This window comes from Amblyomma americanum, chromosome 1, assembly GCF_052857255.1.
Source record: "Amblyomma americanum isolate KBUSLIRL-KWMA chromosome 1, ASM5285725v1, whole genome shotgun sequence".
In the NCBI taxonomy this organism is placed as follows: domain Eukaryota; kingdom Metazoa; phylum Arthropoda; class Arachnida; order Ixodida; family Ixodidae; genus Amblyomma; species Amblyomma americanum.
Window position 1 is genome coordinate 368,678,826 of NC_135497.1, and position 17,848 is coordinate 368,696,673.

General features: G+C 46.6%; 1 protein-coding gene and 1 non-coding gene across 2 annotated transcripts in view; one reads left to right on the forward strand and one right to left on the reverse strand.

Annotated features, from left to right (window-relative positions):
• The window catches only part of LOC144122014 (carboxy-terminal kinesin 2-like), a 53,617-nt gene that overhangs the window by 11,883 nt on the left and 23,886 nt on the right, over positions 1-17,848 (forward strand). The window contains exons 2-4 of the mRNA XM_077655528.1: positions 5,076-5,218; positions 14,088-14,244; positions 16,401-16,568. Coding sequence (XP_077511654.1) covers positions 5,076-5,218; positions 14,088-14,244; positions 16,401-16,568 — 468 coding nt within the window. The remainder of the gene's footprint in view (positions 1-5,075; positions 5,219-14,087; positions 14,245-16,400; positions 16,569-17,848) is intronic.
• On the reverse strand, positions 4,297-4,370 carry TRNAP-CGG (transfer RNA proline (anticodon CGG)). The gene has a single exon. It is a non-coding gene; the product is annotated as a tRNA-Pro (tRNA).

Here is a 17,848-nt window from a genome sequence, read left to right on the forward strand (position 1 = left end):
CGAGGCAGATGGGGCTAGCTTCGCGTGCAAGATATGTAAGCGTTTTGAGGAGGCCGTTCAGACGTTGAAAGCGGAATGGGCAGCTAGGACTAAGGAACTCAAAGGGGACCTGAAGGTGCAACGAGGGGAAGGGATTAAGCTGGAAACTCCGGTCGCCGAGTCGCTTAAGAGGGAGGAGGCTAATGCTGACCTGTTTGAGCGAATTGTGGGCGAGCTGAAGGGGGAGCGGGAAAAGCGGGCCCAGCTAGAAGACCATGTAGAAGAGCTCAGGTCGCGGCCGGCAGGGCACCCCCGTTCGGAGCAGTGTCAGGTGGGGGACCAGGCTCGTCGATCCTACAGTGCTGTAGCCCAGCAGGCTTTGAGTGGGGAAGAGAGAGAGGTACGAACTCGTGACAGTAGCGTAAGGCGGCGGGAGAGACAGGCAGTGCAATCCGGAGGGCAACAGTCGCAGTTAGGAAGCGATCGGTTAGAGCGCAGGAGGGATCTAGTAGTCGGAGACTCGAACGTAGCGAGGGTTGAAGGAGGCGTTTTGACGACCAGTGCCACCCTCGCTGGTGAACACTCTCAAGGTTCGCTTAACGCAGAAAACATAAATACCCACGAAAGCAGCAGATTGGACAGCCGTCGCCGTAGCTCCATTGGTAAGAGCACCGGACGCGATATTCGGAGGTCGTGGGTTCGGATCCCACCGGCGGCATGGTTGTTTTTTCTGCTGCTTTATAAGTAATTTTTTTTAAACCGATTGATTGGCACTACAAATTTTAAAAATTTTAAAACATTCCCCAATGCGCCTTGGTTTCAGTGACTGTTGGCTTCCTTAATATGTTTGTCAAACGAGCCCCTCATTTCCTTTACCTTGTCTGCTAATAGCTTAACGGGGGTCTCTGTTCTGGCAGTCTTGTTGCCATAGGTAGCATAAGAGGGCTCTCGCACAGTTTCCGCCCTCGCTGTTAGATGACGTTCTACGTCACACTCGCGGTATAACAGGACGTGCTACGTCCACCGCTATGGTCGAGGGTGGCGCTGGTGAACACTCTCAAGATCCGCTTAACGCAGTAAACATAAATACCCACGAAAGCAGCAGATTGGACAGCCGTCGCCGTAGCTCAGTTGGTAAGAGCACCGGACGCGATATTCGGAGGTCGTGGGTTCAGATCCCACCGGCGTCATGGTTGTTTTTTCTGCTGCTTTATAAGTAATTTTCTTTAAATCGATTGATTGGAACTACAAATAAAAAAAAGATTAAAAACATTCCCCTATGCCCCTTGGTTTCCGTGAAAGTTGGCTTCCTTAATATGTTTGTCAAACGAACCCCTCATATCCTATATATATATATATATATATATATATATATATATATATATATATATATATATATATATATATATATATATATATATATATATATATATATATATATAAAGGCGCCAGAGTGCTTATAAAATGGGAAACAATGTATCAGGGCCTGTACAGGTACAGCGGGGGCTTAGTAAAGGATGTCCTCTGTTTCCTTTGTTGTTCATGTTGTACCTGCAGGTGTTGGAGACCGACCTAGAGAGGAGCGAACTAGGCTTCAACCGTTCTTTTTTCAAGCAAGAGGAATAGATTAAACAGTCATTACCGGGACTAATATACGCCGATGATATAGTGCTAATGGCTGACAACAAGGAAGATTTGCAGAAGTTGATAGACACATGTGGTACAGAGGGAGATAGATTAGGTTTCAAGTTTAGTAAGGAAAAATCTGCAGTCATGATATTCAATGACGAGGTCGGCGACCATAGAATACAGGAGTTCACTCTAGAAGTAGTGGATGATTACAAGTATCTTGGGGTGTGGATAAATAATGGTGCTGAGTATCTGACAGAGCATGAAAAATATGTAATGAATAAAGCTAGTAGGAATGCAGCCGTCAAGAAAAATAGGGCACTGTGGAATTACAATAGGTATGAAGTAGTAAGAGGGACCTGGAAGGGGTGATGGTTCCTAGCCTGACTTTCGGTAATGCGGTCCTATGCATGACACCAGATGTTCAAGCAAGGTTAGATATTAAACAACGTGGACCAAATCAGGGTCCCCGTAGGGGGGCGTCTGCAACTTGCAGGCATTGGTGAGTGGCGACACCACGGGTTCCCGAGCATCCGCAGCGACATCCTCGCAAGGGGATGATGGTGAACAGTGCTTCACCACAGACCCGAGCACCCGCGCCTAGCCTTGCGTGCGGCTGAACACTTGATACTTTTCTGTAAAGGGCTTCACCCTACAGTAGAAAGCAGCGGGGTTTATTTATCCAAGGCATTGGGGTTTAAGGACAGTGAAGGGAAAGTAGATTATAAGCGGGTAGAAGTAACCAAGCGAAGGTTATCTGATTGGTGGCTAAAATCAAAACTTCAGTAAAAATTCATAAGTCATGACTAGGAGGCTTGAGCCGCCGCCTGATTTAAAGGGCGCAGCCGTATCCATTCATTCATCTATGCAGGGAACGAGCTTTCCGACTTCGTAGGAAGAAACGTGCCTGCTAGTGATGCCTGAAAATGAAACTTCCCTGCGACTGTTATAAAGGTACAATTCAGCAAGTGGTGCTCTCTAAATGGCAGGTCGAATGTAAGCGAACAAATTATTTGCTCATAAATAAATCAACTATGAAAGAGTGGAAGGATTGCCACAAGTACCAATTCTATGGGGCCATACATTCCAGTTTGCAAATTCGCTCATAAAAATCTAACTCAAAACTACTTGCATTTGGTAGAGCAACCACGAAAATGTGAGCAACGTGGTGGCCTACTCTTACTGATTCATATCCTTTTTATCTGTTCATTATAGGAAACTAATCGTCTCTATCGTTGTGCAACAGTTTACAAATATCTTTCAGCATTCCATCCTTCGCTTTTATTAGGGAAGAAGCCTTGTACCCTTTGACGACGCTGTGCGTTATTTAAATATCATTCGAATCTTAATGAATGTATCTTAATTTTTATTGGGGCAACTTGTTGATTAGGGTACCCTGGCACAAACAAGATGACGCCGTAGTCATGTATGGCGCGAGGGAACTTGTCGCCGACTTGCTCATGGCCCGGCCAATGAATTCACTCCCATTTAAATGTTTAGATTTTTACCAAACTTGTTGCACTGCGTTTATATTGATGTTATATTTGAATGCCATGGATTTATTCTACATCTTTGAACAAAATTTTTAGTCACGTTTAGTCTTCACTAATACACAGCATTTTAAAATTCCATCCTATTTTACCTGGCCAAATCTAAGCAAAAAATACTGTTAATTGGCCTTTCTAGCTCTTGAGCCTATAAACTCCAAATTAACTAATTCTTAGACAAGACAATGACAATGAGACAACTGTGCGAGAACCCTCTTTTGGTACATAAGGCATCAAGACTGCCAGAACCGAGACCCTCGTTAAGCTATTAGCAGACAGGGTTAAATAGGTTAAAGAAAATTTTCTTTAACCGATTGATTGGCACTACAAATTAAAAAAAAATACAAGCATTCCCCTATGCACCTTGGTTCCAGTGACTGTGGCTTCCTTAATATATATATCTATATATATATATATATATATATATATATATATATATATATATATATATATATATATATATATATATATGTATATATATATATGTGTGTGTGTATTTATGAAGGGAGCCAACAGTCGCCGAAACCAAGGTGCATAGGGGAACGTTAATTTTTTTTAATGTGTTATGCTTATCAATGGGATAATATTACTTAGATTAATAAATCGCCTAAAGAAAATTACTTATAAAGCACCAGAAAAAACAACCCTGCCGCCGGTGGGATCCGAACCCACAACCTCCGAATATCGCGTCCGGTGCTCTTACCAACTGAGCTACGGCGACGGCTGTCCAATCTGCTGGTCTCGTGGGTATTTATGTTTACTGGGTGTAAGCGAGCCTTGAGACTGTTCACCAGCGCCACCCTCGACATAGCGGCGGACGTAGCACGTCCTGTAATACCGCGAGTGTGACGTAGAACGTCATCTAACGGCGAGGGCGGAAACTCTGCGAGAGCCCTCTTATGCTACCTATGGCATCAAGACTGCCAGAACCGAGACCCTCGTTAAGCTATTAGCAGACAAGTTAAAGGAAATGAGGGGCCCTTTTGACAAATTTATGAAGGGAGCCAGCAGTCGCCGAAACCAAGGTGCATAGGGGAACGTTAATTTTTTTATTGTGTTATGCTTATCAATGGGATAATAATACTTAGATTAATAAATCGCTTAAAGAAAATTACTTATAAAGCAGCAGAAGAAACAACCCTGCCGCCGGTGGGATCCGAACCCACGACCTCCGAATACCGCGTCCGGTGCTCTTACCAACTAAGCTACGGCGACGGCTGTCCAATCTGCTGCTCTCGTGGGTATTTATGTTTACTGGGTGTAAGCGATTGAGCGTGTTCACCAGCGCCACCCTCGACATAGCGGCGGACGTAGCACGTCCTGTAATACCGCGAGTGTGACGTAGAACGTCATCTAACGGCGAGGGCGGAAACTTTGCGAGAGCCCTCTTATGCTACCTATGGCATCAAGACTGCCAGAACCGAGACCCTCGTTAAGCTATTAGCAGACAAGTTAAAGGAAAAAAGGGGCCCGTTTGACAAATTTATGATGGGAGCCAACAGTCGCCGAAACCAAGGTGCATAGGGGAACGTTAATTTTTTTTAATGTGTTATGCTTATCAATGGGATAATAATACTTAGATTAATAAATCGCTTCAAAAATTACTAATTACTAAATTAGGTAATTAGGTCTAGTAACTGGCGATTCGTTCATATATTCAATCGTCGGGCTGATAGGTTCCGTTTCCAGCTTGGTGAACGTTGTCGACGAGAACCCAATGTGTTTCTCCATAACCATTCGCTGGAGATATTTCTACCATCCAGTGTCCTCGGAGCAGATGGAGTTCATCCATGTTTTGGTGGAGTTTCCATCTTGTCATGGCGCATTTATAACTTCCTCCTCGACTACCAGCGATATCTCCTGTCAGAAGGGCAAGACCACCTGCCGACAACAGAGGATTACACCCGGTCCCCCGTGCAGCATCACACCCGAGTAGCTCGCACCTACTCTGGGGTGCTCAAGAACCACCAGGAAAAAGACAGGCAAGCCGAAGACCCAGAGTTCCCGACCATCGCGGAGACGCAACAACAGGTTGAGGAGGGTAGAACATTGTTCCTACAAGGGTGCCTTACCAAAAAACCGCAAGAATGCCAAGGGCTCTTGTCCGAGATGGCCAGTGCCAGATCAGCCGTGACCCAACGCAGAGCTCTACCGCAGACACCAACGCGGCCACCACCTCTTCGCAAATTGGACGGTATAGTTGTCCCCGCAGCCCCGAAGTCGTTCAGGAACGCCACACGAGACAGCACCCCCGAGAGACCCACTTCAACAACAGGCTTATCCGCTGGAACCCACCGGCACCAACCTCCATCTAAGGCCAACCATGTGTATACCCCCCCCCACTCCCAGCACAACACCGAAATCCGGAGCGAGCAGCGCCAGCACTCTAGCAAGCCACAGTGGAGCATCAGACTCTTCTAGTGCAGCGCAGCATCAGCTGCCTTCCACGGTGGAGGGCCGTGTTGATACCATACCCAGCCAGAAAGAACTTCCCGGCACGCAGTACAGTTGGCGAAAACGAACTGGCAGCAATTCAGTGACTCTCTCAACGGAACTCTGAGCACAGCTAGGACATGGCATATCCTGAAAGCGCTCATCGATCCGACCAAAACCAAAGCAGAAAACAATAAAGCAATATACCAATTAACCCACCAGTTCGAAGGAACCGATAACGAACTCCTGGACAAAGTGCGCATCAAGTGCTTCGGGGACACAAACCCGAGAACCTATGCAAGAGATTATCGGGGGAAAGAAAATCCAGGCCTGGATAGACCCATCACACGAGAAGTCTATGCAGCAATTCGAAGCACAACTAGGAATACGGCAGCGGGTGCGGACAAAATCAACAACGCACTCATCCGCAACCTCAGTGACGAGCTAGTCGCAGAATTAACCGATTTCCTCAACAAGCACTGGGCAGCGGAGACCGTTCCCGATGATTGGAAGCATGCAGAGGTGGTTATGATTCCAAAACCGGGTAAAAAGCTACAAATCGAAAACCTAAGACCCATCTCCCTCACATCGCGCCTTGGCAAGCTGTACGAGAGAGTGGTAACATTAAGGCTACAACAATACATGAAGGATCACGAACTCTATCCCCACAGTATGTTCGAATTCAGGGCGAAGCTGTCGACCCAAGACGTACTTCTACAAATCAAAGAAGGAGCTTTAAGTAACGTCCCTAGGGACGGAGAGAACGTAATAATGGCACTGGATATCAAAGGAGCTTTTGACAACGTAAGCCACGAAGCCATCCTGACAGGCCTGGACGACCTGAACTGCGGCAGGAGGGTCTTCGGTTACGTCAAAGCTTTCCTCTCAGATAGAACAGCGGCGATACGGCTCCGAGAACTCCGCTCGGAGAAGTTCCACACCCCTAACAAGGGAACCCCCCGGGGCTCGGTCATCTCACCTACGCTTTTTAACGTTGCAATGATCAGCCTTGCAAAACAACTCAAGGGAGTCGAAGGAATACACCACGCCATGTATGCCGACGACACCACCATCTGGACAAATACGGGCTCACTAAAAGAAAAAGAAAGACTACAGGAGGCCGCGACCTGCGTAGAGAACTATGTAAAAGCGAGGGGGTTAGCATGCTCCACCGAAAAATCAGAACTGCTCAGTCTGGAGAGGGAAATAAAACCGCATAGTCCCGAACAGCGACGAGCTTAGGCTGAACGTCTGCCTAGAGGGAAAGCCCATACGAGAAAAAACACTCATAAGAATCTTGGGCTTGTGGATACAATCAAACCAACGGTGTACATGTGCACTTGCTCTACTCAAAGCTTCCACCCTACAAGTTGCCCGCATGATCACGCGCGTCTCCCATAAACGCTCGGGCATGCGAGAAGAAGACACGCTAAAGCTGGTCAGGAGCCTGGTGATCAGCCGAGTCACCTACAGTCTTCCATACTACAACCCAATCAAAAGCGAAATCCAACAGATTGATGCAATTATACGCAAAGCATACAAAACAGCACTCCATCTACCGCAATGTACATCCACAGAGAAGCTTTTAGCACTAGGACTTCATAACAACTTTGAAGAACTGAGAGAGGCACAACACGTCGCCCTGTTGCAGAGACTACAGCAGACTCCGTCTGGCAGGGAGCTTCTGCAGAAGTTGGGATGCAACGAACAAATACAAGAAATCCAGCGAACCGCGACTATCCCGGACGGCATACGAGGCACAATTAGAGTGACCCCCATCCCCATGAACATGGACCCCAACCTACACGAAGAACGCAGAAAGGCGAGAGCCGAGTATATCCAAAAATCACTAGCCCGCCAGACAACAACGGTGTATGTGGACGCAGCCATATACCCCAGAAGGACGGGACAAAGCAACCCCAACGCGGTAGCGGCTGTGATAAACTCGGACATGCGGGAAATCATCATCGCGTCGCTACGGGACTGCACGGTAGTCGAGGCTGAAGAAGTGGCCGTCGCTATAGCGGCAGCGGAGGGCAGTCTCTTAGAATCCGTTAATGATAGACAAAAAGATTTTCTTCAGAGCTTCATAATTTCCCTAAAGCAGAGACACTACACTACGATCAAGACCAGGTGGTTTTAGCCGCCGCGGTGGCTGAGTGGTTATGGCGCTCGGCTGCTGGCCCGAGAGACGCGGGTTCGATCCCGGCCGTGGCGGTCGAATTTTGATGGAGGCGAAATTCTAGAGGCCCGTGTGCTGTGCGATGTCAGTGCACGTTAAAGAACCCCAGGTGGTCGAAATTTCCGGAGCCCTTCACTACGGCGTCCCTCATAGCCTGAGTCGCTTTGGGACGTTAAACCCCCATAAACCAAACCAAACCTTAACAATACTTACCGACTCACAAACGGCATGCCGAAACTTCATGTTAGGCAGAATAGGTCACAGAGCGTTCCGCATACTCCACTCTGGGGACCGACCCAAACAAAGCACAGAAGAAGAACCAATAAAACGTACTATAGTATGGACGCCGGGACACGCGGGAGTAAAAGGCAACCAAGCGGTCGACAGGGTAGCTCGAGGGTACACTTTTTACCGAGCTCCCCCACAAGCGACCTCGAGGAAGCCGAGTCTGTCCCCAAAGATAACTCGGCAATATTAAACCACTACAAGGGCTGCAGGAAACGGTACCCCCCCCCCCCACATAAATCTCTCTCCAGGAAAGACGCCATCGCCTGGAGGCTGCTACAGACGGGCTCATACCCGAATCTAAATACACTCAACAAAATGCAACCCACACAATACACAATGCCCATGGTGCCATGAAACACCCACGCTCTATCACATAACGTCGGCCTGCCAGAAAATAGAGGTGGCACCAAAAATACCAAACCCGGGTGTGGAGAAATGGGAAGGAATGCTCTCCAGCGACCGTCAGGACGTCCAACTTGGGATAATCCGGCGAACACAGCTGGCAGCGGCATCCAGCGGAGCCCTGGACTAGGGGCAGACGACCATTGCTAAGAAGACGGACGACACACCTGACTCCGCCAAATTGCTCACCTACCCTCTACAGCTCAATAAACGCTTTCCTTCCTTCCCGGCAACCCTCTGTCATGCTGCGGTCTCCGCTAGCGCGGCGGTTCGACAAACCGGGTTCGTCAATAATGACATTTAGACCGCGTGAGTTCGCCGACCGACTCTCTCTCTCGCTCATCCTACTGACAGCCTTCCTCAAATAACTCCAATTTTCTAAAATTAAGAAGAATTTTGGATAAAATAATTAGGCATGAACTCTATATTCATAGCCTAAAGGCCTATCTTCAATCAAAAATCGTACCAAAAGGTTTACAAGTGTCGTTAACACTATCAGTGGGTGACCTGTGTCAAGAGTACAAGGTTAATTGAAATCGTATCTGCCTCTCTAAATTTGCTTGAAGTTACCACTGACCGCCCAGAGAAGACGCTGGTGAATCTGAGAATGGAAGAGAGTCGTCCGCGTCAACAAATTCCCTTTACTGCGCCTGAGGCCACCGAGCTTATGTTCTTTGATGAAAAGAGAGCAACTGAGGTACGCGAGACCAAACGCAAAAAATTCGTTCGAGACGGGGTTCCACACCTCGCGTGGTCAAATTCAATAACAAGCGAAAAAGAATCAAGAACGGAGGCAGCTACTAGTAATAACCCTACACTTACAGTACGCTCTAACAAATTCAATGGAACTGCACAAACATCAACAGTTCCAAAAACACGCGTAGAACGAACTGGAACGGAAACAGCTACTTATAATAATCCTGCGGTTACAAGCCCCGACTTTGGTTTCCAGGATAACATCATCAGTCTATGAACCAGGGCTCTAACGACAGAGAAATACTCGTCCTCTTTCGAGGCCTTACATTTTGCTCTACCACCGGTAAATATAACGAATTCCCGATGTTAAAAGATTTGGACAAGTATGCACGAACGTTGCGACTCCGGGAATACTGTTTTGATCGGGCACGTGGTACTGCGGATAGCTGAGAATTCGGCGTTACTAACCACCACTGCACTCCTAAAATAGGAAGGGAGAAACACTTGGGCATGTACATTAACACCGTCCTGAAGGACATAATTTACGCTTAAAAGAACCAACTCCAGGCAGGCAGAACTTATGTAAAAACGAACAGGATGCATTGAAGTCTCTCAGCAGAAGGACAGATGTAATCATAAGGCCAGCGGAAAAGAGAGGTGGTAAAGCTGTCATGGACAGCAAAAAATAAATTTAAGAAAGCTTGAGACAACTCTAACATTTGTTTCTATCAACGTCTAGAAGCAGACCCAACTGCGCAATACCAACACTTTGTAGCAGAGACTCTTGATCAACTTTCAAAGAATGGGGACATGTCCCTATGGTTATCTAAAGCCCTCACCGCAACACACCCGTCGCCAGGCCGATTTTACATGCTACCAAAAATCCTCAAAAAGAATAATCCTGGCCGCCCTATAGTATCCGGCATCGGCATGATTACGGAACCAATTTCCAGTTACATTGACACACTAATTAGACATATTCTAACAACACACCCATCCTACATACGTAACACAAACCATTTCCTTCGCGAAATAGCAGGTCTCAAACTTCCGGAAAGAGCCTTCCTAACAACATTAGATGTAGTCTATCTCTACACAAACATTCCTCATTCTGATGGCATCAAATCTCTGATTGAAGCGTATGAAGAAAACAGAAAGGAGGACTACCTTGCTCCATGTGTTTTAGAAATACTAGCGAAAATCGTACTCGAAATAACTTCGAATTCAACAATCAACGTTATATACAAATTAACGGCACAGCTATGGGTACAAGAATCCCCACCTGCGCCAACATTTTCACGCATAGTACTGAACATAAATTTCTGCAAGATTGCCCCATTAAGCCCACCCAATACAAACGCTACTTGGATGACATCTTTTTAATTTGGACTGACACAGAGCAAGAACTCATACATTTTATTGAACACTTCAACCTCGTCCACCCAAAATACCTTTCACTTACACGTACTCCTACACCACAATTAACTTCCTAGATGTTAAGATTTCGGTAAACGAAGGCTCACTTACCACCGGTGTATATAGAAAACCGACGGACTGTCAACAATACCTACACTTCCAAAGCTGCCATACTCACCACCCTAAATCAAGCATCCCATACTCTCAGGCACATCGATTTAAAATAATATGCTCCCAAGATGAGGACTTCGTAAAAAATTCCAAGCGAGAAGTCCACATTAAGCAACGATAGCCCTCCCTCCTCCCCTCCGCCATTGTAGACGATGGCATTCAAAGGGAATCTAAACTCGACCGAGAGCAAATACTGGAGGGACGTCGACATAGCGAAAAACAGATCACCGGACAAATCTCGTACTTACCTTCACCAGTAAGCCGCCTAACGTAAACAAAATCCTCAAAAAACATTTCAACATTCTCGAACATGGCGAGCGCCTCGCCAAAATTTTCACTGCTCCCTCTCACGCAGTCTACGGAAGATCAAAAACATTCGAAACATTCTACTACACTCAAAAACAAATAACCAACCGGGGTTGGGGTGCCGACGCTGTGAAAAAAGTAGATGCGTAGTCTACCAACACATAAAAACATTAAACTGTTCAATAAGGAGAGCTTCAGTCTTCAAATGAAAAATTAATGGCAACTTTGATTGTGATTCCTGCAACATATTATACCTCGTAGAATGCAGTGCGTGCAGTATGCAGTACATTAGGCAGATCATTAACCCTCTACGAATTCGCTTTAATAACCACCGCGCGCATATCCTATGCCTACCCAACCTCCCCTGTCAAAACACATTAATGAGAAAAATCACCCATTTGACGCAAAAAGATAAAAGTCCCACGGGGTGGGTTCAACAACACCCGGGAAAGAGAGCAACGCAAGTCGTACTTTATTTACAAATTTGAAACAATTTCTCATGGCATTAATGAATGTCCGGTTGCATTGTCCTCCATCCGCCCCTTGTAGAGCCACTGCTGACCTGACAAGTGCCAGCTTGATATGCCTCGGTCGTTTCTCGCCAGCGGCATCTTTTTCAAGCTTCGCCCATCCGCTTACACAAAGCTCTTCATCCCCCAACCCCACCCCTATCTTTCCAGTTCGACCGCCTTGACGAGCGCAGTGCAATTGAAGAACACTCGCTTAAACGCTCTCGCCATTCACATTTACCCACACAAGACTTTCCCAAACTCGGATGTGTTGCCGCTTTTCTTCTTTGTTTTGTGTGCGCGTTTTAATGCACAGTGCACGCCTGTCCAGTTAAGCTCACTGCGCCGTTGGTTCCGCCTTGACTCTTTGTGCCGAAGGGGCTCCAGGTGACAGAAGTCTCCTGCCCTGTCTGCACTTTATTCTGTTTCTTTGTTTACTATTTTTTGCCGGCGGCACACCAGTGCTGCACCTTATCTGTTCGGTGATTCTGCCACCGTCTCTCTCTGTGCACCTTACTCGCCGCCGCTCTGCTGTTGCCTTGAGGGGTGCGTATTCTCCGCTCCCACTCCTCATTTTCCTTTTTTCTTTCTCCTTTTTTTTCTGCCGGCTCCCCGCGGCTGCTTGGTGGGCGGCGGGCGATAGTGCATTTTTCTTTTTTTGTTTCTTTCTTTCTGCCTTTTCTAGTATTTTGTTCTTTTCAGCCCATCTTCTTTCCAGCATCCGTTTGCTTGTTTTTTTGTTCATGTGTCGGACATGTGTGCCAATGTCAGCTAGTTAAGAGGTGGGAGATCGCTGTAACTTGTCTAGAGAAAGGACAGGCTCTGTCCGAAACGTCGACTCAAAATAAATGTCTAAATTAAGCGTTTCTCAACTTTGCATTTAACCTCTAAGAACCAAATACGTTTATCTTATATATATATATATATATATATATATATATATATATATATATATATATATATATATATATATATATATATATATATATATATATATATAATGGAGAATATGCTACGCTGTTGGAGACGTAGTTTTTCGGAGGGAGCTGCAAAATGCGTTTGGGTTGCATGTAGATTATTTCATGGGCGTGTACAAATCCAGAATAAGTAATGGTTGAAGTGGGCCGATGACGCACTTCCCGTGCCTGCAGTTCAGGTTCATTCGAAACCAGATTCGCGCTGCCCGTAATTGTAGTCGGTGTCGGGATAGCTGCAACATGTCGGAAGCCACCGAACACGGTAGCTGCGAAGTGCTGATGGAGTATAGTCCCACTTTGGCTAGTCTGCCGTCTTGATTCCGCCCGAGCGAAACGGTGGCTATCAAAATGGCAGCACGGGGTCAACCACGGTCGCGAAATTACGTTCTCCACTTAGCATGCAAGAACACTGCCAGAGTTGTGACATGACATGACATGAGTCTTTATTATTTGGGCGGCAATGAAAACTGACCGGACTGCCTCGCGAAAACTCAGCAGCTGAGAAACGTCGGCACTTGGGAACGCAAGAGCAGGGTTCTACTGAGTTAGCTACTGGTATTGTACGGGTAGTAGCTACAGGCGTTGTAGCCCTTTTTTTTCTCGCTGGTTTTCCTGAGTAAAAGCTCATTAATTCGACCCCCGTTAATTCGGAAATTTGGATAATCCAGACTACCGACACAAACCGTCCTGCAATGAAGGCTATGGCGTCGTATAGTTCGTTTATTAGGACGCCCCGAGGTCGGCATCGGTTAATTCGTACAGCCTCCCGATGTGGAGCCGTGTCGAGGTATGACCACCTCGAAAGTCTATAGTCCAGATATTTTCTTCAGGGCTGAACTCTAATACTGCATTGCTTACCGCGCCCCTCTGATGTGCGAAACGGCACGCATGTTTACGTTCGGCAGGCCAGCGTCAACAGGCCGAGAAAGCCCAGCCGCATAGTTTCGTTTTCGGAGCCTCGCCGCTAGCCCGCAGCAATGGCGCCGTTTAGAACAGCGATTGTCTTGGTGCTGATCCGTCTTGCGTTTTGAAGGAGCGTTGCCACTCCGGCGCTAGCGCGCGCTGTGCGCGTCGCCGTCCGCGTGGTATTTCCGATCTTCCTACGCGCCGAAACTCGGCGCTCATCATGTGCTGTTGGTCGTTTGTGCGGAGGAGCCCCCTGTAGTGCGAAGCTACATGCAAAGAAGCTCCGCGACTTCAATGCGCGAAGCGGTACCGCTGAATAAATTTAGATCATGGAGTAGTTCTGCTTCCGGCACTCCGGAATGTGTGCATGTACTAAAGCATTCGACGAAACCACTAAACATCACCTTTATCGCGTATTTTTGTTTTAAACAGATGATCATTGTTCGCCTTTTGAGCAAAAAATTTTACTTTCACGCAAACGGTTTTTTGGCTCTTTGTTGTGGCCATTCTATATTTTTACACGCGGAAAATTATCATGTTTTCTCCCCTAACTTGAAGTCGGAATGAGCGAGGTTTTTACTGTACTAACGATGGCAGTGGTACTGGAGTGACTCTGTAGCTCTGCCACCTTTCTCCCTGGATTCAGCACAACGGAGGCCAAGCTGACATCAGAAGTGTCGGAGCGGGACTCTCTCGCCCTTCAGCTGACATCTGCCGTGGGGCACGCGGCCACTTTGCAGAGGTCGCTGGCCGAGGCCACCGGCGCTTTGGCAGGGCTTCGCCTCGAGTGCACGGCCCTCATGGTGCGTTCTCCTGTTCTTGTCTTTCCTGCCCCTGCAGTTCCTCTTCGATATTGCAAGAAGGAATCGTCAAGAATTACCTCTCTTGGGATGGGGGAGGGTAGGGGTGGCAGAACTGCGAAACTATTGGCACCAATCTCCGCATTGGGATCTCGCTAGGTTTTATGCATGAACATACCTTGGGGCTCGCTGGAATATGGCCAGAAGTGTTTTTGTTACCTTATTATCGCAGGTGCTCATGTACTGCTTGCAATGAATTAGTCGTGACAGATGGGACCAAATTTTCTTTCCCATTTCTGAAGCGACAACTCGAAAGCCTTAAACTCAGGTTATTGGATTCTTTGATTTCAAGGAAAAAAAACAATGGCATGCATTTAGGCGAGATACCTGCTCAGAATTTTTTAAAAGCTCGCGACAAACTCCTAAATGAATTACTACATAAAATCAGAGACTTTGTCTGTTTACAAACAAATGGAATGTTTGGTATCCGTATGCGAAAATATTCTTCCCCATTAATGGGTTTGACCCCTTCCCCGGTTAAGTGCCGAACTGGCTTGAAAAATGAGACTGCTTAAAATGAACAGCCCTAAGAGCTAACATTAATGCAATGGATTCAAAGATAAAGCAAGCGTAGCAGATGGCGGCAGAAAGTTAGGTGGGCGGAGGAGATTAAGAAGTTTTTGGAGGTAGGGTGGCCCCAGCAGACGCAGTGCAGGATTATTAGTAAGATATCGGAGAGGCCTTTGTTCTGCACCGGGCGTGGTCAGGATGATGATATTAATGAACAGCTTGCTCTTTATTAGTGTCCATTGAAAGCATTTTTTCGACGAGAGGCATGGTGAGTCTTCATTAAAGATATTGTGATGTTGGCTTTAGTAAGTGGGAGGGAAAAGGAAAGTGAGATTGCAGCAATCACTTCACCTCCAACATTTTTTTTTAATGTTCGTTCTGGCCAATTTTTAGGGCAAGCATTGCATTATTCGCACTTGTATTTAGGGACTAGGTGCTATGCAGGAGCTTGTTTTGATTTTGCCGTCTCCGGCTAGTTGTGATGGCGACAGAGATGGCTGCAAGTGTAGCTAGGTCCACTGACACGGTAACCTAGCAGGGCACAGTAGGCACTCTGTGCCTTTCAAGCAGCTTCCATTCCGGTATGCTGTGGCCTTTCGGTGACTGATGCTTTAGTGACACCGAATGGCGTCACACTTGTTTAGACAACGAAAATATTTGCGCAAAAAGGTCGAGTAAAGATAGGTCGGCACTCTCAATTTTTTGGGGAGCTTGCTGCACTGAAAAGAAGTTAAGGTTGTTACCAGAGTTCTAACTGCTCTATACCAGGACAACAGGCTGGAATGGTGAATATGCAAGCCTTCCTCCAGCGCTCATGCTTGAAGGAGTGGTTTCTTTTTAAAGATTTCATGGTTGGCCTGTTGATGTGAAGCGCAGTTGGCCTGTTTATGTGAAGCGCAGCTTCACAAATTTTGTCTGTGGCAGTGTGCACATATCCCGAGTGTCCGTGTAGCCTTTTTCCAGGCTTCACAGATGCTCTCTCTTCATATGTGGTTTTTTAAATGAGCTAATTCCACTTTAACGAATGCTGAAAAAAGCGGAAAAGCTTGTCATTCGTAGCACCCATAGCGCTATCCAAGCTGTTATATGCTTTACATGCTATAGTCGAATACAATTCAAGAAAAGAACGGCTTTTCCAAATCAGAACACCACCTTCCATCTAATGGCGTCAGCCGGTTCTCATAAACCTAGCTATTAGCTTGAGAAGCCTGATAATGCAAGTGGTGGCAGATTAAAAAGAATAGTCTCCCCCCCTGCATTGTCACGCTAGCAGGTTCATGAGAATCGTCTGACGCCATTAGATGGAAGGGAGTCCTCTTACGGGGAAAAGCCGCTTTTTACTTCACTTTCATCGGTCTAGTTATTCGGCCTGTATCATACTGACCGTTGCTTTCATCACTCCTAGTTGTCCCATAGTTTATAATATTTGTTCAGGAAACATTACAGCTTAATTTTACTTATTTTGGTTTATCTTCTTTGCTCATTTTGAAACGTCTACTCCTTATACAGTAACTTGTCCTTAGGCTCCCAGTAAGCCACTCTTGCGACTTATCAACGCCTCCATCCTTTTCTTTGCCTTTCGGGTACAGGCACCACAGGAGTACCGGGAGGTCCAACGGGCGACATTGGCTGCCGACAAGGGGCGGCTCGAGTCGCTGGTTGCCGACCTTTGTGCAAAGGCGGCAAGAAAACAGGAGCAGCTGAATGCCTCAGCGCAAGAACGCCGGGCTACGCACAACAGCCTGCAGAAACTTAAGGTGAGCTTGGTGTGGGGCCAACATTGGAGAGCAAAAAAATTGGCTATGGTTAACAGACGGGCCTCTTTGAGATGGAGTGGTGGCAAGTGCCGCCATGGGCATTTTTTTCTTTACATTTCTCGAGCCGGTCATTACTTTCAGCGGTATCTGTAGCGGTAGCTAAATTTAGTCTGGTTAGAGAAATGTAAAGAAGAATATATATTTCGTTAAGTTTTTTATTCGGGCACTTGAATCCTAATGTCACCGCCCTGCTTTTGAGCCCCCAATCTTCTAATCGCTTCCTGCTAACGTCTACCATGAATGTTTTCGTATTACCTTTCTCTCAAAACCGCAGGACCTCTGGGAGAGTGACTGTGCCTGTAGCGACATCTGGATGGATACTGCGGCATTCTAGTAGAACGTGTTCTGTTGTTTCTACGAATTTGCCACGCACTGCACATATGTCATCTTAACGGCTAAATGTCTTTGCACAGTGTCCTATCCTTCGCTGGATGCCACGTGCAGTTTACTCCCCTCTTGGGAGTTGACGCTGTATGCAGGCCTCTCCGCTGACACGGGCATAAGAGCCCAGCTTCTGGCCGTGTGCATTTGTATGCATAATTACTCTTTCATTTTGAGAAAAATAAGATTTGTGAACTCTGTGTACTATTTATCAACTAAAAAGAAAACCGTTGGAGAAGGCCCCCGAGATTGAATAGCTTGCACACTCAGTAAGCTGGCAAACTTCTGTTCGTTTCAACTGCAACAGACAACTTTTAGTTGATATGTCACTATCGGCTTTCATTCCTCCATAAAAAAATATTATTTCCCGAACTGTACGATAGTTTCGTGCGCTGTTCAAATATTATATGCTTCTGTGCAGTTGCCTATGGCTCCTCTCAAGGCGCCAGCCGGTCACAGCATGCAACAGTGACCAAAAGTGGCTTTGGAATTCAGGACATGCCTCCAAGTGCTAATCGTTCGAAAATTTTAGTATGTGAAAATGTTAGGCTTTCTGTGCTGTAACCCTCCTTGTCTCCTCTTGCTACCCACGTAGGCAAAAAATCTTTCAGATCACCACCACTTGCAATGTGTCCGACTGATTCCAGTGTTCATGCTTCGAAAAGGAAAATTTCGAGGCTCCTATGAATTAGGCTGCTGTGATTGCTATTTATAGCCAAGGTCAGTTCACTCACTCAGTGCCGTACACCTGCGCGATTTGGACACTGCTTCTGGCACGTGAAGTTCAAGGGTCATTCTGGGTCACCGACGGATTTTTCGGATTCGGCGGAACCTGGAAA